Source organism: Ochotona princeps, chromosome 15 (genome assembly GCF_030435755.1).
Source record: "Ochotona princeps isolate mOchPri1 chromosome 15, mOchPri1.hap1, whole genome shotgun sequence".
In the NCBI taxonomy this organism is placed as follows: domain Eukaryota; kingdom Metazoa; phylum Chordata; class Mammalia; order Lagomorpha; family Ochotonidae; genus Ochotona; species Ochotona princeps.
In genome coordinates, this window is record NC_080846.1 from 6,798,389 (window position 1) to 6,818,599 (window position 20,211).

Below are 20,211 nucleotides of genomic sequence, written 5' to 3' on the forward strand. Positions count from 1 at the left end.
TGCCACCCCTCTTGCCCCTCCCACAGTCCCCGGGTGTCTATCCCAAGGGCCTCACCTTATTCTGGTCCACACTGGGTCCGTCCAGTTCCCCAGCTGCTCCAAAGGTCCTTGTAGGCCCAACTTGGCACCTGTAGTTTGTCCCGGCTGATTCCTGGGATCTGCTCCAGGATCCAAGCCCTGGAGGCCCTGGGGCTGTAGCAGCAGCTGTCTGCAAGTGACTGGAGCCCCATGACAGGACCCCCACCCTCACTCCACTGCTGGCTCTACACTCCCCTGCAGCCATCCTGGGCGGGAGAGGCGTCCAGCTCTTCTGGTCTGACCTGGGTGGGGCAGCTGCGGCTGTTGGCTGGAGGCTGGGAACAGGCTAGGGCCTTGCTCGGTCCCACTGCCTGTTACATCACAAAACCTGCAGGTCTGGAAGATGGGATTTCCGGGCTGTTCTCTCTAGGCTGTAATCTGATACTTGAGAGCTCAGAAGTTGCTGGCAGGGATTGTGGGGGGCTTGGCTGCTGAGGACTGTGGAAACAGAAGCCAAGTGGGGGGATGGTTTTCTCCACCCATGGGTGTCCCTGGCTGGGTTAGGTCTCGGTAGGCTCATGGAGAATTCCCAGGGCCCTGGCTCTGTGAAGGCATGCCTCTGTGGACACCCATGTGCAAACCCAAGGATGGCTAGAACAGGGCTGACAGGTATGGACTGAAGCAGCTGGCAGGGTCAACCTCTCATTAGCTGGATAATCCTGGACAAAATAGTTGGTTTCTCAGAAGCCCAGGATATCCTGGGTAAAATGCAAACACAGCAGTGGTAGCAGCTAACTCATGGGTTTCGGGGAGGGCTGGATGAAAGTGTGTAGAAAAGAATCTGGCAAGGGGCAGCTGTGTGGTATAGCAGGTAAAGCCACATTCTGTTACCAGTATCCTGTTTGAGCGCTGGTTTGAGTTCCAGCTGCTCCACTTTCCATCCAGCTCCCTGTAAATGAGCCTGGGGAAGGAGTAGAGCATGGCCCAAGTGCTCCATTCCCGCCTCCCCCGCCCCCCCCGCCAAGCCACATGGATGAAGCTGCTGGCTTCAACCTGGCCCAGCCAGGACATTTGTGGAGTGAACCAGCAGGTGAAAGATCTCTTTGTAACTGCCCAGCAGTGTTTGGCATTGTTGTTCAGCAAGCCCAATCAGGAACCCCAGCTCCTGCCTCTGAGATTCCCTTATGTGTCTAGCTGCCGTGGGACCATGCAACTTGCAGTCATGGGCCTTAGTAGACCCTTCAGTGAGACCCCCTCGTGGTTCCATTTCTTTGAGGGATCCAGAGAGAGCAAGTGAGCTGTCATCTGTTGGTTCTCTCTCCAGATGCCCACAACAGCTGGGGCAGGTAGAAGTGGGGGTGGGAGTGCAGTCTAGGTTTTGTTGAGGTAGGAATGCTACTTGAGCCATCACTGCTGTCTAGGGTCTGCACTAGAGGGAGCTGGATCTGGGATTCAAAGCCAGGCACACGGGAGGGGGCACACCTGCCAGCGTCCTAACCACTACGCCACACATCCGCTAGTCTTGTTCCTGTGTCACAAGCAAACAGACCGCGGCTCCTGCCTACAGTTCTCTGGTTGGCGGGGCGGCAAAGCGGTGAACTCAGAAAGCCCGCAGCTTGTCTCTATGGAGCTGCCCCCACTGCCCTTCACCCTTGTGGTGGCTGTACTCTTCACCCAGCAGCCCCAGGGCTGTCTGGGACAAACCTGGGTAGTGCCTGCTGGTAGACTGAGCAGGATGTGGCCATGTGGCCAGTGGCTGAGTGCCAAGGCAGTGGTAGCAAAAACATCTCGTTTTAGACTTGGTGACAAATGGCTTGCTTGTGGCCACAGCAGTGCTGCCCTCTGAGTGGAGGCCTCTACCCTGGGGTGCTAGGTGCATGAGTTGCACCAAGAACTGCCTTACCCACTGCCTGAGCCATGGGGACTTTCCAGGGAGCCTTGGGACGTGGCAGGTAGCCCTGAAGCAGCTGGCTGGGGTGACAGAGCAGGGGTGCTACGGGGCTGCAGGGGCAGTGTGCTGGCCTGGGGGAGGACACCTGCTCTTGGGATCTCATGTCACAACTGCCAAGGCTCAGCACTCTGTTTTCACTGCTCCTGGGTGGAGACAGGCTGTAGGCTGCACCCCAGAGTCAACATTCTGGGTCCACATTGTTGGACCTGTGTCCTGCCATAGAGGTGGGTAGGGGACCCCAAGTGACCAGGTGGGGATGTCCCCCAACCCCAGGCCAGCAGGGGTCCCCTCCAGCTCTCTCAGCTGCTGGGAGCCCACAAGCTGTGTATGTGTGGTTGCTGAGACAAAAAAATGAATTGCCACTGGGAGCAAGCCACCTGCAGGTGGAAGTTCTGCTGCCTTTGGTGCTGCAAGGATGGCTCCCTGCAGTGGACACCCCAGCCCAGGCCCTGAGCGCTGCACAGCTCTGGGGACCATCTGACCAGCCACCCGACACAGCAAGCCAGGCACTCCACACTCCTGCCTGTGGGTTCTGCTTGTCCTCATCCTTTCCAGGGCCAGTGGGAGCTGGGGTCCCCAGGTGTATGTCACAGGCATGGTGATATTATTTCCAGAACCTTCTAACCAGGTCCTGCCTGGAAGACATGAATGTCCAGACAAGTTCTGCAAGGGGTGGGAGGCCAAGTGAACAGGAACAGGGCCACCAGCTGGGAGGCCAGGGGTGCTGTGGCGAGGGTGACCCGAAAGGTGTCTGAAAGGCGTCCACAGGCACTGCCGCTGCTGCTGGTCCCTGGGGCTGGCATAGCTCCCCCACCCCAGATTTCTGGTGTGGGCCTGGGCTACGGGGGTGTTTGTTCATGAACAGAGGAGCACACAGGCAGGGGTAGGCAGCTGGCTGCCCTCCAGCCTGGCCAGCTCAGTGCAGAGAAGCCCAGCCACCCAGCTGTGATTGGGAAACAGATGAGACAAAGTGAAAGCGGCTCAAGTGTGGGACTTCCCGAAGCTCTGGGATCCTTTCCTGTGAGATGGCCTGTCAGTGCTGGCTTCCCTCTCCACACACCCACGCCCCTGGCCTGGCCCGGCCCACAGTGGGCTCACCTAGGGGCCTGTGAGCCATGGCCTAGCCTGTTCTCTGCAGTGTCTGCAGCTGCTGTGGGTCCTGCTTCCTGGGCCTCAGGAGAGCAAGCAGCTAGGCTGTGGGGCCCTGGGGGCGGTGCAGCCTTGCTGGCTGTGAGAGCTGGGGCCAGCATGAGGAAGCTGTGAGGAGCCAGAGGCTGGGGCCTCCCCGAGGGCAGCCTTGGCTGCCACTGGGATGAGGCTCAGGCTGCCGCAGCTCAGGGTACTCCGGGGACCCCTGAGCAGGGCCCCTTGGGGGGGTGGAGAGCTGGGACTGCACCGGCTAGAGTCTGCACAGCCAGCGAGGTCCCCAGGTTCCCTCCACCTCTGGCTCCCTCCTTTCTTCTGCCACCTTGTAAGGGCTCTGAGAGCAGCTAGTCCGGGAAAAAGGATGTTTTATTTTCATAAATACTCCTGCTCTCACTCACACATGGACCCCACTTCTGACCACCCACAGGTGGACGGCTGGCTGTGGGACGCCCACAGGAGACCCCAGCAGGGGCCCATGACTGAAGGAGACACGCCAAGGCCCCCACAGCCCCTGGCTGCGGTTCTGGCGTCACCCTTGGACCCCCTCCACAGCCTCACAGGAGGCTTGAGAGCAGAGGGAGGCCTTCCGGGAAGAGGGGGCCTGGGTGGTGTTCCCCTTTATTTCCCCCACAAGGCTGCAGACATAGGGCCATTTGGAAAGAATCGCAGAGTCAAATCACACACCAGAGTGCAAATAGCTGGGGGTGCAGGGTCACCCCCCATTCACTGGGTTCCTGTGGCAGAGGCGAGGGCGGTCCCTAGCTCCAGCACGGCTCCCGGGTTATGGCTGGGCCTTCCCATAAGGCATACGAGACGGGCGGGGAGGACCCACCGCAGGCAGCGGGGCAGGGCTGCCTCAAGCCTGGCCCTTCCCCTACAGCTCCACACTTCTCCCCACTACCTTCTCCCCACTGACTGAAGGTCCTCTGGGGCCCTGGGGCCTCTCCCTGGCCAGGCTCCCACTACTGACAGGGGGCGGAGGAGGCCAGCAGTGCAAGCGCGAGCCCAGCCTCCTGCTGGGTTTGGCTTAGCCTGGGAGGAGGCAAAGTGGGAGCCAAGGGGTTTGGGGAGCAGCACCAGGCGCAGGGTGAAGGAGTGTGGCCTCCCACCCAGGCCGGATGGTGGCCAGGCCCCTGCCCCTCCTCCCCCCAGGCCCTCTCTGTCCTAGAGGCTCCCCCAGGTGTCGGGTGGGGGGAACTGGTCGACATCCCCCATCTCGTTGTAGGTCTGCTCGCCCATAGTGAAGATGAGCTTGTAGCGCAGGCGAACCTTCTCCTACAGCAGACATGAGGGAGCAGGAGGGTTACAGAGAGTGCCGCTGTCCCCCTTGCCCCCCAAAGCCTGGCCTTGACCAGACAGGGTCCTCAGCCTCACCTTCTGAGGGTTGGCGAGGAGCAGGACCTGGGTGATGGCCGATGGGTGGACAATGGGGTTGAAGGCAGGCAGCTCTGTGCCCGAGGGTGGCTGCAGCTTCACTTTCATGACCTGGGAGATAAGGGGGTGTGCTGGCCCTGCTCCCCGCTTCTCCACCCTCATGGAGCCAGGGGTCTGGGAACTCTCTCCTTGGTCTTCCGTCAGCCTCCTCCCCCACCCCCGGCTGCCCCGCCATGTCACCTTGGGGACAGCTGACTGAAAGACAATGTTGCGGATGGGCTGGGGGGCGGTGCTTAGCATGGAGACCACCACCACGAGCAGGTCGGAGCGCCCGGGAAGTGGGTCGCGGGCGAAGTGAAAGAGGACGCGGAAGCCATGCTGGTCATACACGGTCACGGGCAGGATGCTGCCTGTGGGGGTTGCTGGTGAGCACCTGGGCACAGCCACTCCCGGGGGCTTCTGCTTCACTATGGCATAGGGCAGGATGCTAGCAGCCCAAGTGAGGCACAAGAATTGGCGGGGGCGGGTTCGCAGCACACTCCCAGATCCAGACCATACTGAGGTCGGCTGGTCTTCCCCATCCTGATGGGGGCCTGCCATGTCTGGTTCCATCACCCTGGGGAGCCCCCAGGCCTGTCTGCGTTCCAGCCCCCACCTTTCTGGAGAGGGTTCTGCACCTGCACAGTAAGCCTGGGGCTCCTGGCAGTTCCTTCTGCCAGCACTTGGGGTGCCAACGGGAAGAACTGGCCTGTGATGGGTGGGGCTGCTCCCACTCCCCACTGGGGTATCCCCCAACCACAGAGCCCTGCTTACTGGGTTTGATGGACTCCAGGGGCACAGTGATGTTGGCCAGAGAGAGCTCAGGGGGCGTGGGCTGCCGTGAGGGCGCAGGGGGCTCCGGGGATGTGGTGGGGAGCAGGCTGACAGCCCCCGAGCTGGGCGAGCTGCCACTGTTCTTGGACTGCAGGTCCCGCAGTGTGAGCCGGGGCGCTGGCTGCTGCTTCTCCCTTCATGGGGGACAGCATGTCATTCAGCAATCCCCTGTGGTGGCCGCGGGACAGGGAGCACAGGGAAGGCTGGGCTTCCAGCTCTGTCCTTGGCTTGGGTTCGCCTCACTGGATTGGGGTGAGGGAGGTGGTGGTAGTTCAGTTCCCACCCACACCCTCGCCCTCCCTCCCCACTCCTGGCCTGCAGGGTCTTTCCCCTAGAAAGGCCTGGAGTCGGCTCTGTCTGGCCAGCACTGGGCCGCTCGCAGACACAAGCCTGTCCTTGCGGCTCACACACACGTGCCCTGTGCCCACTGCTTCCAGGAGCAGGCCAGTCTGTGCTGCCTCTGCTGGATCCAGGCAAAGCCCGGAGAAGTAGCTGTGGCCAGGTGCCTGCCAAGCTGGGCACTCACCACCGCACTTGCTGTGACTCCGGGGGCAGCGACTGCTGCAGGAGGGTCTTCCCCAAGAGGTCTAGGTCGTCCAGGCCACTGCTGCTTGGTGGCGGTGGGGGCGGCAGGGCTGTCTGTGCCACTACAGGCCGGCTGTTGGTGCTGGCAGCCTGCGCCTGAGTGGGGGTGGGGTGCTCAGCGCTTTCAGAGGACTGTGGGCAAAGAAGACAGGCAGTGCAGCTGCATGAGGAGATGCTGGGGCACCTGGCACTGCCCAAGGCTGGTACCAGTCTGGGTTGTGGGGATCTCAAGGGGCACCTTAGGGACAGGAGGGGAAGCCTTCATCGCAGTCCCACAGTAGTCCCGAGGAAGACACAAGGCCAAGCCACAGGCATGCAACAGCTGCAGGTGTGGGGAGAGGCCCCAGCCTCAGGGCCAGCCCTCCCACCCTCCACAGGGAGAGCATCTGTCCCCTTACTGTCCCTCTTTCCTGCTGCCCTGACTATGGAAGCAGAAGCAGGACAGGTCAGAGTTCCTACCTGGAAGCTGTTCCACCCAGCCCCCTCCAAACTGGGGCCTGCAGGGGGTGTGGGGTCGCTCAGGCCTGTGGGCAAGAGAAGCAGGCCACAGGTAAAGGAGCAGGACTGACTGCATGCGGGGGAGCAGGGGGACGCGATGTGGGAGTCCCAGCTCCTCCCCCTCCCTGAGAGGCCTGGCTTGGAAGTGCGCGGCCCAGACATTCTTAGGGACAGAACAGGAAGACAGAGACTCCACTGGAGGCCCACACACGCTTCCTCTCTGCATCAGCCACAGAAGTCAGGACTTTGCTGGGATTTGGGGCTGACGGAGGGGAGCAGGGCTCAGCAGGCGCGGGCAGCACTGCAGGCTGAATGGCTGGTGCCAAGGAGTGCCGCGGGGGGTTCACCAGCAGGGGCCAGTGACCACCCATCCCAGGTCTGACCTAATCTCACTCCTAGCAAAGCCCCACTAGCCCAGGTTTCAACTGCAGTGTCAGGGGACTGGCCAGGGCTCCAGGCAGCCGTGACCACGGGGTCACTTCCTATACATGTCTGAGATCTCAGACACAGCAGCAGTGACGTAGATGGCTCCCTCCACCCTTCCTTGTCGCATGCTGGGTCCCCAACTTCCCATAGCCTTCATAGCTGGGTGTGGGGTCCTCAGCTTGTGCTCTTTTGAAGGCTGAGCAGGTGCATGGCTCACAGGAGGAAGGCACCTGCCCAAGGTCAGACAGCACGGCTCAGCCACATCACTGTGTGACCTGGGGCTGTTGCTGGCCACTCCACCTCATACTCCGCATGTCATACTCTATGCCTCTCAGAGGAAACCAGAAGGAAGCTGGGGGCCCAGGGCTCTGCTGAACCACAGTGGGGGCAGGGGTGGGGGCACAGGAAACACAAAGCACAGCTCGCTGCTCGTGCAGGAGAGGCTCTGCCATGGCCTGTGCCAGGGGCTGGTGGGCGCGCCACAGTCTGCATGCCCTCCAGGCCAGGGCTTTTCTCTTGTGTGACTGCCGGAGAACATGCAGGACTGGGTGACCCCTGCTGGCAGCTGGGGCAGGTGTTGCTCCCTGGCCCTTGCTCTCAGCTTTGGTGGGTGGACAATGAGGCTCAGGGCATGCAGGCCACCAGCCCTTGGCAGCCTCAATTGCCTTATCAGCAACTTGGGGGCAAAACGGCACCTGCCTCCCCGCCACAGCAAGCGAGCGAGCAGTAGGCCTGCATGTTCTGCTTGGGCCTAGGGCACACAGGGTGATCCCAGCTGTGCTCTGAAGCCCAGCAGGAAGCACAGGCAGAGGTCAGGGAGTGCCTGGTGCTGCCTGCACGGCTCCAGGAGCTGCGGGCTGCCCTCTACTTGCAGTGGGTACAGAAACTGTCCAGCCTCTGCACCACAGCTCCTGGCTGGACCCTCAACTGCACCGTCTGGTGAACCAGGCCTCGAGCCACCCCAAGACCCCACAGACTCACCCCAAGGGGCCCAGGGCCAGGTTCCCATGGCCACCTGTGTGCCACTCCACCCCCACAGCTGAGCCTGCCCTTCCTGACCCGGCCCTTCCTTACCCAGGGACATGAGCTCATCGTCAAGCAGGGAGACAGAGGTGCTGAGTGGCTCAGGGCTGGCCTGTCCGCCAGGGCAGGAGGGCACAGCTGGGTGCGTGGTGCCGGTGGGAAGATCGAGGCCCGAGAGGTCCAGCAGGGCTGAAGTGCTCCCTGGATGGGCAAGGAAGCTCCAGCAAGTCCCAGGCGTAGGAAACTGGGGCTCGTAGCTCACGGGGACACAGGGAGCAAGGCCCCCACCCCTGCTCTCCCACTCTGCCCTCTCTCTGGCAAGCAGACACACACACACACACACACGGAGACATACAGTCACACATGGTCACAGACCAGACACAGACATGCACACACAGAGCACAGTGCTCTCCCCACGTCACTGCCTCCTTACCTGGGACGGCGCTGGCTGTGGTGTCCCCATTGACCTCCTCGCCCCGCACCAGCTGCTTGTACAGGTTGATCACCTGTGTCAGGTTGTCATTGGCCTGAAGGATCTCAGCTGCAAGAGACGGGAGGGGGAAGCCAGCTGAGGGCCTGCGGAGCAGCCACCTGCAGCCAGCTTGCATGGAAGGCAAGGGGTGGGACACCCACTCTCCACTGGGCCCATGCCTGCCTCCACCTCGCCCCGGTCAGCTTATCGCGTGCCTTGGATCTGGCCCTTGCTTCTCCCTCCCTTGCTGCCATGTGTGCTTGCACAGAAGGCACCTGAGAGGGTCTCCCCATATCCACTCCATGCTGCCTCGCATCTCCCCTGTTCCTCTCCAGGCCACTGACCGTTGCTGTCACCGCCCACAGGTGTTGGGTAAGGGACTGCCTCTTGCATTAGGTGACAAGCTCCCACAGGAGGTCTCTGTCCACTGCACTCAATGCCACATCCCTGCGGGTGGCCATTCCTTCTCCAGTGGCCTCTAGTGGAGGGGTGACGGTGCCTGTGCTCATACACCTGTCCCAGGAGCCTGAGCAGGAGTTGCCAGCGTACCTGGGTCCACCCTGGCTCTGTCACTTCCCACTGAGCCCCAGGAGTGCTGGGGCAAACTTGGGGGCACTTGTGGGCTCTCTCAGTTGAGGGTACCCTGCTCCCCGCTTCCTCCAGGAGTCCCTAGGTCAGTGGTGGAGCAGGGTGCCCTCTGGTGGAGACCCCTTCTCATTGCAGGCAGTCAGCAGGGCTTGCGGAGGGATCTATTAGGCTGGGCAGGGCCCTGGCTCACCTAATGCCTCATCATTGTCCTCTGTGTCGCTGGCCAGTCGGAAAAGTGTAGGCCGCATGCGCTCGCACCGCTGGTAAAGTTCCTGGGGACAGCAGGGTGGGTGGGTGAGGGCCGGTGGGGGGCTCTGGGGCAGGCTGGGGAGAGGGAGGAGGCAGCGCACCTTCATGAGGTCTTCGCTGCTGCCGGAGGCGCCGCCCTGACTGTGGTTCATCACCATCTCTGTGAGCAGCTTCACGTTGTTGTTCACCTCCTCGATGGCGTTGACCCGCTTTGAGATCTTCTCCATCCGTTTCTGGTCCTGGGGAAGCAGCAGCCCTGGCCTGAGCGAGTTGGCATAGCAGTGGGGAGCCAGAGAGCACAGCCCCGCATCCACCTTCAGGGAGGCTGCTGGGAGGGGGAAGCTCTGGGGTGGGGACCACGTGTCCCCTGCCATGTTTGGGACAGGGCCCCCTCCCTCAGAGCCCCCTGTCACCACTGCAGTCCTCTCCTCTATCTCCTGCCAGGAGGCCTCGGCAGGAGCCCAGCACAACTTGCTGAACTGCATCTCCTGGGCTCTCGCCAGGTGCTCAGGCACTCCGCCCCGCCTGGGCAGGAGGCAGCAACAGCATCATAGTGTCCGGACCACAGAGGCTGGCCAGGGTTAGTAGGACTAAGGGGCTGAGCAGGCAGTGTGGCCTCCCAGACAACCTCAGCCGCCTGCCCTCTGGGCCTCTTCCCAGCAGGGCTGCAGGAGGGCGCCAGGAGCCCCCAGGGGGTGAGTACAGGACCCAAGCTCAACCCTGGGCCAACCTGTGCACAGATAGGACCTGTCCCAGGAAGAACAAGCAGCCAGTGCTGGGGCATGCTTTGCAGGGGCTGTAGTGACCCAGGTAGGTCACGACCTGCTGATCTAGGGCCACTGGCTGGTGGCAAGGTAGGCACCCTGGACTCCTCTGCTGCAGTCCTGGCCTTGCTGGCCGCCCTCCATGGGATCTACTTCATTGCTCACCCCAGACATTGGGGACAAGTAAGCTGGCATGGTGGCTTTCTTCTCAGCTCTGCTGTGCGCTACATGTCTACAAGCTTTTGCATGACTTATATCCCTATTAATGGAAGTGTCAGCAGGCACGCACACCCTGCATTTACCCACACACCAAACACTCACTGTTCTCTTGGGGCCAGCACCGCGGGGCCAGTGTGTGACACCCCCCAACCCCATTTCCCAGCTGTTCCACTTCAGATCCAGTTCCCTACAAATGCACTTGGGAAAGCAGCAGCACATAGCCCAAGTGCCTGGTTTCCTATGCACATCTAGGACACCTGGATGGTGCATTGGGCTCCTGGCTTCTGCCCAACACTGACCCAACTGTTGTGGCCATCTGGGGAGTGAACCAGCAAATGGAAGATCCTTCTCTGTCTCTCCCCATTAACTCTGCCTTTTTAAAAAAATCTATTTTGTTTTAATGTGAAAGGCATATTTATACAGAAAGGAAGAGGAACAAATAGACAGGTCTTCCAACACTGATTTACTCTGCAAATGGCCATAATAGCCAGAGCTGAGCTGATCTGAGGCCAGGAGCCAGGAGCTTCTTCTGGGTCTCCCTTGCAGGTACAGGGTCCCAGAGCCATCCTCTGGGAAAGCCCCAGCTTTCCCAGGCCACAAGCAGGGATCTGGATGGGAAGTGGAGCAGCAGAGTCATGAACTGGTGCCTATATAGGATGCTAGCGCCACAGGACTCTGCTACATGATGGTGCCGGCCCCTCAAATCTTAAAAACCAAAAAACAGGGCCCGGCGGCATGGCCTAGCGGCTAAAGTCCTCGCCTTGAACGCGCCGGGATCCCATATGGGCGCCGGTTCTGGTCCTGGCTGCTCCACTTCCCATCCAGGTCCCTGCTTGTGGCCTAGGAAAGCAGTTGAGGACGGCCCAAGGCATTGGGACCCTACACCCGCGTGGGAGACCCAGAAGAGGTTCCTGGTTCCCGGCATCGGATCAGCGCAGCACTGGCCGTTGCGGCTCACTTGGGGAGTGAAACATCGGACGGAAGATCTTCCTCTCTGTCTCTCCTCCTCTCTGTATATCTGACTTTGTAATAAACTGAATAAATCTTAAAAAAAAAAAAACCCAAAAAACAAAAACAAACAGAAAACACCACACAACCAACCACTTTTTCTTGTCTGTGCACATATACACATGTATTTAAGCATGTGTATAGGCCTCCTCTACTGCTCCTCTCAGGCAGCCAGCCAGGCTGGCACAGGCTCATTGTGACCATGACTTCCATGGCAGCCCCGAGCGTGGGACTTGCTGGGTGGGCCTGGGCTCCCTGGGCAGGCACACACACAGCTCTACGCAGAGTCTGGGACAGCACCCCAGCCCCCAGCCCCACGCTCACCTCCTGCACCATTTCCTTGATGAGTTTGTTGGCTGCACGCAGGTCCTCGGGGTGTGAGCTCTTCAGCAGGCGGGCCAGCATCTGGAGAAACAGGGGGTACAGTGAGTGGGCTATGTGCCCACGGGGGCACCTTCTGCTCCCTATCCAGGCTCTCTAGGAAATGCACACATCTGCTGACTCCAGAGAGGAAGTCTGGCGACAAACAGTGCCCTCCACTGAGGGCCTGGCTGGAGGCTCCATGATGGGGAACCCAGGGGAACTGGGCCTGCCCAGGCTTAAACCTCCCTCCTCCCTCCTGCAAGGGAGAGGCTGCAACATACTCATGAGATTCTTAACAAGTGGTCGGAGACATGAAGACATAAAGACAGGCCCGGTGGCGTGGCCTAGCGGCTAAAGTCCTCGCCTTGAACGCCCCGGGATCCCATATGGGCGCCAGTTCTAATCCCGGCAGCTCCACTTCCCATCCAGCTCCCTGACTGTGGCCTGGGAAAGCAGTCGAGGACGGCCCAAGGCTTTGGGACCCTGCACCCGCGTGGGGGACCTGGAAGAGATTCCTAGTTCCCGGCTTCGGATCGGCGCGTACCGGCCGTTGCGGCTCACTTGAGGAGTGAATCATCGGACCGAAGATCTTCCTCTCTGTCTCTCCTCCTCTCTGTATATCTGACTTTGTAACAAAATAAATAAATCTTAAAAAAAAAAAAAAAGACATACAGACATGGGCTCCAGGTCAACCTGGGCCATGCCCCCAAACCGCACCGGGACACCCAGGCCTCCATGCAGGGACACTTGGTGCAGCAGCCCGTGCTGTGCACAGCTCCTGGCGCCCGCCATGAGGCTCCTTCTCTGGGCCCTCACCTTGGATTTCTCCTCGTCTTCAAAGATGACATTCTTGGGCCGCGGCGGAGGGAGGGCAAAGAGGGCGTCTTCGGGAAGCTTGGGGTCCGCCCTCACGATCCCTGGGGTGCATATTGCCGAGGGCGTCAGCAGGGCCCAGGGCCCAGGGCTGGGGTTGGGGTGGAGGGAAAGGGACAGAAGGGAGAGCAGGCTTTCCCCAGCATGGAAGCATTGGTCCTGGACTGGTGGGGCCAGGTACCCACATTCAGCTCAACCATGGAAGCTGCTTTCTACAGGAACACCGACATGAACCCCCCTGCTTGCTGTCCAAGCCACCCACAGAAAACCCCCTGGGCAAAAGTGCCGGAGCAGTGAGAGGGCAGAGCACGACCCAGAGGCCTGAGGCTGCGGGAGCCCAGGCCAGGCTGCGCTGAAGGGACCAGGCACCCGTAGGCCTTACCTTGCTTCTTCAGCATCTGGTAGGCCTCGGCGATCTTCACCTCCTCGGGCAGGCTGACTGTCCAGCTGTACAGCAGCTCCAGGATCTTGCTCTTAACCTTCTCTGATGTCCTGGAGCCCAGGTACTGTAGGGGCACATGGTGGGAGAGGTTGTGACGCCGCCCTGGCCCAGGGCTGGGGGACAATCAAGTGTGGCCCTGCCCAGGCAGCTGTAGGTAGGACTGAAAATTCAACAAATCCATAGAAGACAGATTTCTCAGCAGGTCATTCTCCTGTGGCCCATGGGTGACATCATCAATGCTGAAACCTGGCTGCCTGCCTAAGGGGTGTCCACAGCCTCAATGAGCATCCGGCACAAGCCAACACCCACCTCTGAACTCTGCTTCTTGCTAGCTGGGTACACCCTGCGACACAGTCTCCTCACCTGCTAAGGGGCTGCGAGGTGAGGATACAGAGCGGGTAGAAGGAAGGGCCAGCTCCCAGACAACCCAGCCTGAAACCTCAGGGGAGCAGTGGAGGCTTCCAGGCTAGAGGGACACGTGTGGGCCCAGTCACACCTGCTGGCATCAACAGGGCAGGGCTGGCGGCTCTCCCAGCAGAGGACCCCTCTGGATTGCACAGCGGCTCAGGTGAGAGGATGGGGCTGAGCGAGTAAAAACAAGGCCATGGGTGCTCCCTCAAGAGCACCACACCCCAACATGGCCCACGGGAGAATTCTGCAGGCTCCATCACTTTTGATGGCCTTGAAGACCACTCCTGTGTGGCAGGGTCAAGGGCACCTGCCAGAGAGCAGGTGTGGGACTTCACAACCCCAGTTGTGGGGAGCAGCCTCCAGGCTTGTGCACTGTGCTGGGGGTGCCGTGGTTCCAGGTGTTGGGCTGGCCTGCACTAGTCTGTGCAGTAGGTGGACAGGGTGGGGGGGCATGCGGGGGGCGGCACCCACCTTGGGTGACACGACCTTGATGAGCTCGTTGAGGAAACGGAACTTGCCCACCTCGTCATGGAAGCGCTTGCCACAGCTCTTCATGCACGTCTCCAGCACCTGCGCAGGGGCGGGCGTGAGGGGCAGCAGGGGGAGTGACCGGGAGGCTGCTGACGTCCTGAGGCTCACGGGGACCCCAAGGGGTTGCTCCTGAGGACCCCTTGCGGCAGTTCCTCACCATTTTTCTTTCCTTCTTTGGAAACTGAAGTCAGCATGGCGGACCCTGGCCTTATTCTAACCTGTGAAGTCTGTGTCCTTGCGGACGAAGACCCCTAACGTGCTCCAGCGGCCGTCTAATTGTCACAGGAAGAACCGTGTCCTCTAGTGCTGGGTCCAGCGGTGGGTGGGCAGGGCTGGCATGCGCCCTCTTCTGCTACTTCACACTAGCTCAGCCCCCAGGACAAAAGGGGGCTGGCTGGGCTAGGGCGATGGTGTTGGACCCCCACGTCCCGTGTCTGACACAAACAGCCTGAGCTGGGCAGCTGCTATCGGGGTACCCTAGGCCATTCTTCCAGCCATAGGACCGAGCGCCACTGGCTGCTGGGCCCCACCCAGAATCATCACACAGCCAGAAGACGGAGTACCCCCTTCCACCACCCTGTCTCCTCACCGTCAGGGCCTGCATCGCCTCCCACTCCTGAGGAGACTGGATCTTGTGGGCCAGCAGCCGGGTGGCAAGTGGAGGCCTAAAGGGAGGGACAGAGAGCCACCCTTGCCGTGGTGCCTGTTGGCTCACTCCCCCACCGCGACCTCAGCCTTCCGCAGCCCCACTGTGGATATGGCCAGCAGGGACGGGGACAGTGGTGCCACAGAGAGCTGCTGACCTGTGAGGCACTCTCACCATGTGGCATGGAGCCCTGAGGGCCAGAGGCACTCAGCACCCCACCCCACATCCTGACCCTAAGGTACACACACCACCTGGATTGCCCCAGCCAAGGCGGCACGGAGGCCGATCACGCAGCAGGAGTGCCTGGAGAGTGTCCCCCCCTGACGTTCCACGGGAGACTCAGCTCTGGGGGGGCCTAGGAACGGGCACAGGGCTCCCTTCCAGAGCAAAGGGGCTGCCGCGTCCCCCTCCCCGCATGCAGCTCGGGGCCCCCAGGACAGCACAGGCCAGCTGATTCCTCTTGGTGAGTGCTTAGGGCAAATGCTGAAGCTCCGGCCCCCTGCCTGGCCTTTGGCACCTGTACAATGGGTCCAGCAGGGCCCTAACGGCTGTTAGCCAGGAGGCCCTCGGTGCCCAGGGCACCTACCCTTCAAAGTCCTCGTTGAGCTGCTCGCAGAAGCTGTTGATGCTGGCCCAGTTCAGCTCCTTATTGAGGGGGTTTGTGGCCTGGTCTGCAAGGGGACAGGGAGAGGGATCAGTGAGGTCGGGGGCAGAGATCCCCACCTCTCAGCTGAGTCCGTGGAAGAGGTTCTCCCCTCCATTTCCTGCTGAGACAGCCAAATGGAGACATGGACAGACAAGCACGCAGCCACGAGCTCCCCTTACCAGGGCCCCCTTCAACTAAGCGCATGCACCCAGCCTCAAGCTGCTCTGGCCACCTCTAATTCTGTGCCTGAGGGCAGGAACCCCACTACTGTCAGGGTCAAGGGGCCATAGGAAGCTGAGCGCCACAGAGGCGGGGCTCAGGCGGGCCTGGGGAAAGGCCCGGAAGGAGTTAACCTGGCTGGAGCACCAGGTACAGTACACAGGGCAGGCCTCTGGATCTTTCCATCACTGCTGGGGAATGGCTCGGGTGTCAACTCCCCTAGGCAGTCTTCCCTCACCCTCCCCTCCTGCCCAGAGCAGCCGAGCCTGGCCAATCCTCTTTTCTGTGTCCCACCTCCTCAGCCTTCACCACGGACACAAGCCTGCTGTCACACTGCATCCTGTCCCCTGTGTGCATGCCTGGGCCTCCTCTTAGCAAATGCATGCATGAATGAGGGCCAGCTGCAGACCGGCAGGGGCAAGGTTTCGGGGAGTCTGGATGACCCAGGGAAGGGTGGCACACAGGACGGGACCCCTGTGAGCAAGGCCAACAGGGCGCTTCAATGACAACCTGAGTCACCAGACCTCTCTGAGCCTCCACCATGCCCAAAGCTGTGGGCAAATTTGGTCAACTCTGGGCACCCCAAACGTTGACAGGGCCAACAGGGCAGCTACAATGAAGGCTTTCCCCTGCCCAGTCAGCTTTACACAGTCCTGGGCAGCTGGATGGGGAGGGCGTAGACACAGAAGCGGCTGGGGACCAGCATAGGTGGGGGGCCTAGAGCCTGGGAGCTTCGGACTTGGTGGCCTTTGTTCGGTTCCTAGGCTTCCCATGGACAACCCAGGTGCCCAGGATACAGCAGGGAAGGCGACAGAACCCCTGGAGCTGGCCTGGGTACTGTGGTGCAAAGTTAAGCTGCAGTTTGGGATGGCTGAGTCTGGGTTCCTCTGCCTCTAATCTGGCTTCTTGGGAATGTGACCTGGGACGGCTTGAGTGCTAGAGCCCCTGCCACTCACGTGGGAGACCTGGATGGAACGCTGAGCGCTGGGCGCCTGGCTTCAGCCTGGTCCACAGCCCTGGTTACTGCAGACATTTGGAAAGTGAACCAGCCGATGGACAATCTCTTTCTATGTAACTACTGCTTTTCTGGTCCAATTAGACAAACCTGAAAGCTCAGAGTCTGGGAGGAATGTGTGGGCCCAGTGCTCAGCAGGGCAGGGAACTAACAGAAGATGCTGGGCACTGCTCTCCTGGCAGCTGAGCCCAGCTGAGCAGACACTGCACTGAGGCTTCTTCTCCCTCTCCAGCCCCATTAAGCAAAGTTCCATCTGGCCCCCTTGGGGACTCCGGGGACATGCCCCCACCCCACCTCAGGGCGGCGGTCCACTCTGCCTGCCAGTGTTCCGGCAGAGCTCAAGGCTTCAGAGGGAACGGCGCTGGGTCCTGCCCACTTGACAACTTAGCCAAAGGACCCTACAGCAGCAGGTAGTCCTTACAGCAGTGCCAAAGTCACGTGGCTCTGAGTGTGGCAGGAGAAGCTGATTTGAGAGCTGGCCTGGGAGCCCCAAGCCGGCAGGGAGGAAGTGCCCGCATCACGAGACCCCAGCTCTCTGCCCTGCACTTGTTGGTGGCACTCACTCAAGGGCCTGTCCCCAGCCTCCAGCCCTTCAACCTCCTCCTGCAGAACTGGGGGTGGGGGTGCAGAGCCACTCACAGGCAGGCAGCAGGGAGACCCCTCAGGGAGAGAGGACAGCATTTTGCTGTCCACCTTCCCACTCCACGGTGGACACAGGGGCACTGCTGAGCTGGCAGCCTCCAGCCTCTGTAAGGAAGTTCCAGTTTGGCTGGGGCAAGGAGAGACCAGGCCGCAGCTGACAGACCCCAGCCCAGCCCAGGGGCCTGCTCCCAGACTCAGGGGCATCTTAATAAGGAAAACTCCGAGAGGGTTTGGTCTGGCCACAGAGATGAGAGGCCCCATGGCCAAGGCCCTGCCCATCCCCTAAGCTGCTCCCAGGACCTGGACACTTGTGGCCTCCATCACACTCAATGGCTGCTGAGTGCCGCCTCCTGTGTTGGCCACACTTGACTGTGAAACATCCCTGGGGACAGTGTGGTTCTGGGGCCCTAAACCACTCTGTCCAGGTCCCCAGGGTGCACCAGTGCAAGAGGCTGAGCTGAGAACAAACCTAGAAGCTTCCATACACATACACAAGTGGGGCCGGATGGGAGGAACCACCTGGGGACAGCGCTGTCCCTGGTCAGGCCATCAGGGCTGCTGGGCAGCAAGCGCAGGTGGAGTGGCTGAGGCCCGGGGAGGAGGCTCAACAGGAACCGGGAGAGCAGCCCGGGGTATTGTAGGTGCAGGTGCAGGGTCTGACGGGGCAGTGACTGGGAGCTGCGGGTCGCTTGCGGGGCTCCGCTGGACTAGAGCTGAGAGCAGACGAGGACGGACGCCAGCGAGTCACAGCCCCGAGAATGGTCGAGGCCGGTCAACCTCCTTCCGGAGCCTGCGAGCAACCCCGGCCCACCCACTCACCTACCACCCACCACCCACCAGGCCCAAAGGAGCTCAGCGCGGAGGCCGGGCCCGGGCGAGCAGGAGGCCGGGCCTGGGGGCCCGCCGGGGGTCGTGGCTCGGAGTGGGGATCGGTTGGGTGGGCGGCGCCCGCTCGCTCGCCCGCCAGGCCCTCCTCCTCCTCCTCCTGCGCCCCGGGTCGAGGGCGCGGACTCGGGGGGCGCCGCCCCTCCTGGCCTGGGCCGGGGCGGGGCGTGAGGAGGGGGCGCCGCGTACCCCGCCTCCGCCGGGCAGGGGCCCGCCTCGTGCCCCCGGTTCCGGTTCCGGTCCGGACACTCACTGATTCGCGCCTCTAGAGTCTCCGGCTCCATCGCGGGCTCCTCCATCCGCCTCGGGGGCCCCCCAGGCGCGGCGCCGCCCCCCGCCCCCCGCCTCCCGCAGCTCTCGCGGGATCTCCTCGGCCCCGCCCGCCCGCCGCCGATTAAAGGGGCAACGTCCGGGAGCGCGCGCGCGTGCTGGGACGCGCGGCGCCACCGAGACGCGCACCCGGCCGCCTAGAGCGACGCCGCCGGCTCGCAAGTCCCGCCCCCCCTCCCCCCGCACAGCCACGTCGTGGCGTGGGGGTGGGGAGACTGGCCTTTCTACTGCCCGTTCCCGGAGGTCAGGCCGGAGAGGAAGCCGAGAGAACGGGGGCTGAGGGGAGCACCATGGAAACCCCGCGGGACGCTCTCAGGGGCGCTGCGTCATCGAGGGGCCCGTGACCGCTTCCGGAAGAACGCTGCGCGGCCATGTTGCCGAAGGGCACTGAAGGCACTTCCGGACCCCTGCGCGCTTCCTTCCGCTTGGATGCCAAGATGGCAACGTCCCTTAAAAGGGCGATTTACGGCTCCGGGTCAGGACGCGTATGGCCTCTGCGGAGGCGAAGACGAAGTCCAAGTCTGTGGACTGTGAACAAGAGACCTGGCTCTGAGCCGTTTGAGGGCACACAAGGGGCGTGGCCGAAAGCCCGGCGGTGACCTCTGCGATTGGAGGCACCTCCACCGCGAAAGTGGGGTGCCGGCGACGGGGGGCTGTCCTGAGGCGAGGGAGGGAGGTTGTGCGAGAAAGCAGGCGGGGTTCGCCATACACCTGGTGTGAACAGATCCCCCCCGGGGTGGGGTGGAAGACTTGGTTCGGCGGGGTTCGACGGGGTTCGGGAGTCAGAAGTGTTTCAGAGCGCGGCCCGGGTTTCGCACGTGCAGTGTGCTGGAGGTGCTGGGGATGGACACGAGTCCAGGCCGTGAAGGAACGAGAAGGGTACTGCCAGGGGCTAGGGGGAAGCCAGCGGGGCGGAACTCCTGCCCTCCCGCCTCTCCACCTGCTGCCCAGACCGTGGTGGTCCTCCTGCCTGGGAGCGGGGAGAGGGAATCCCGCCAAGCCGGTTCAGCTCCGTCACATCGAGTCACCTTGCAGAACCGCAGTGACCTCGTCTGGTTAGGGTTCCCCCCTCCCAAACTCAATATTCTTGGTATGGGAATGCTTTTCTAAGTTATCTCCACAGGCCTTTAAAATTACACAGGAAAGTGATCTGGGTGTTTATTGCATTTCTCAAAGGTGCAACCGAATATGTAGGTTTTGGGGGTCTCCTTGGTGAAATAAAGGCAAGCTGTGTTTTCGGCATTAATCTAGGGACATAGCCACACCGTTGGAGTCCCCTTTGTAGTGTCAGGCAATATGGATGTGTCCTGGGTGCAATTTTTTTTTTTTTTAAGATTTATTTATGGTTTTGACAGGCAGAGTTCCACACACACATACACACAGATTCTCCATTTGCTGGTTCACTTCCCAAATGGCGGCAGCAGCCAGGGTTGGGCCAGGCTGAAGCCGGAAACTTCTTCCAGATCTTTCCCCCGGGTGCAGAGGACCAAGAACTTGAGTCCTGGGGCTTGGCGGCGTGGCCTAGTGGCTAAGGTCCTCGCCTTGATCCCATATGGCTGCTGGTTCTAATCCCGGCAGCTCCACTTCCTCTCTATCTCTCCTCTCAGTATATCTGACTTTGTAATAAAGATAAAATAAATCTTAAAAGAAAAAAAAAAAAGAACTTGAGTCGTTTTCTGTGGCTATCTCAGGATGTTATTAGGGAGTTGGATCTAAGTGGAGCAGCCAGGATTGGAACCAGCACCCATGTGGGATGCTGGGGGACATAGGTGGCGACTTTGTCCACTGTGCCACAGCACCGGCCCTGGTTGCAAATGCTGACTTCATGCCTCAGCTGCAGACAATTGTGGGCAGGCAAGGCTCCTCCTCAGCACCAGTGTCCTCCACCTGCTGAGATCTCTCCCATCAGTCCTGAGCATGGCAGGTGTGTTTCCTTCAACCTGGTGCCTTTGGCTTGCACCCAGGAGAATGTCACACCTCCAGGCCCCCCTCGCATGAGGAATTCCAGTTGTGT

At 61.2% G+C, this 20,211-nt stretch overlaps 1 protein-coding gene across 3 annotated transcripts; it reads right to left on the reverse strand.

The window, feature by feature from the left end:
* Positions 1-3,463: 3,463 nt before the first annotated feature.
* GGA1 (golgi associated, gamma adaptin ear containing, ARF binding protein 1) lies at positions 3,464-18,271 on the reverse strand. Of its 3 annotated transcripts, none has more exons than XM_004589524.2 (17): positions 18,121-18,271; positions 15,047-15,131; positions 14,404-14,479; positions 13,755-13,853; positions 12,813-12,936; positions 12,374-12,474; positions 11,519-11,599; positions 9,305-9,442; positions 9,145-9,226; positions 8,328-8,435; positions 7,946-8,095; positions 6,407-6,471; positions 5,889-6,079; positions 5,303-5,496; positions 4,730-4,899; positions 4,490-4,600; positions 3,464-4,390 (listed from the first exon to the last, which is right to left on the reverse strand). In XM_004589524.2, exons 1-17 carry the CDS (start codon positions 18,164-18,166, stop codon positions 4,280-4,282), a joined length of 1,932 nt encoding a protein of 643 aa, XP_004589581.2. In that variant the 5' UTR covers positions 18,167-18,271; the 3' UTR covers positions 3,464-4,279. The 3 variants fall into 3 exon arrangements, with proteins under 3 accessions (XP_004589581.2, XP_058529449.1, XP_058529448.1); XM_058673466.1 differs by lacking the exon at positions 18,121-18,271 and adding an exon at positions 18,057-18,074; XM_058673465.1 differs by lacking the exon at positions 18,121-18,271 and adding an exon at positions 17,502-17,646.
* Positions 18,272-20,211: the final 1,940 nt, after the last annotated feature.

What these genes read in the sequence shown, in the direction of transcription:
- GGA1 (XM_004589524.2), bottom strand. Translation starts at nt 18,166, where the DNA reads ATGGAGGAGCCCGCGATGGAGCCGGAGACTCTAGAGGCGCGAATCA. An exon ending in GCAGCGAAGACCTCATGAAG is followed by an intron (nt 9,227 to 9,304) that starts GTGCGCTGCCTC and finishes TGCTGTCCCCAG; the next exon opens with GAACTTTACCAGCGGTGCGA. An exon ending in GAGTCACAGCAAGTGCGGTG is followed by an intron (nt 5,497 to 5,888) that starts GTGAGTGCCCAG and finishes TCCCCCATGAAG; the next exon opens with GGAGAAGCAGCAGCCAGCGC.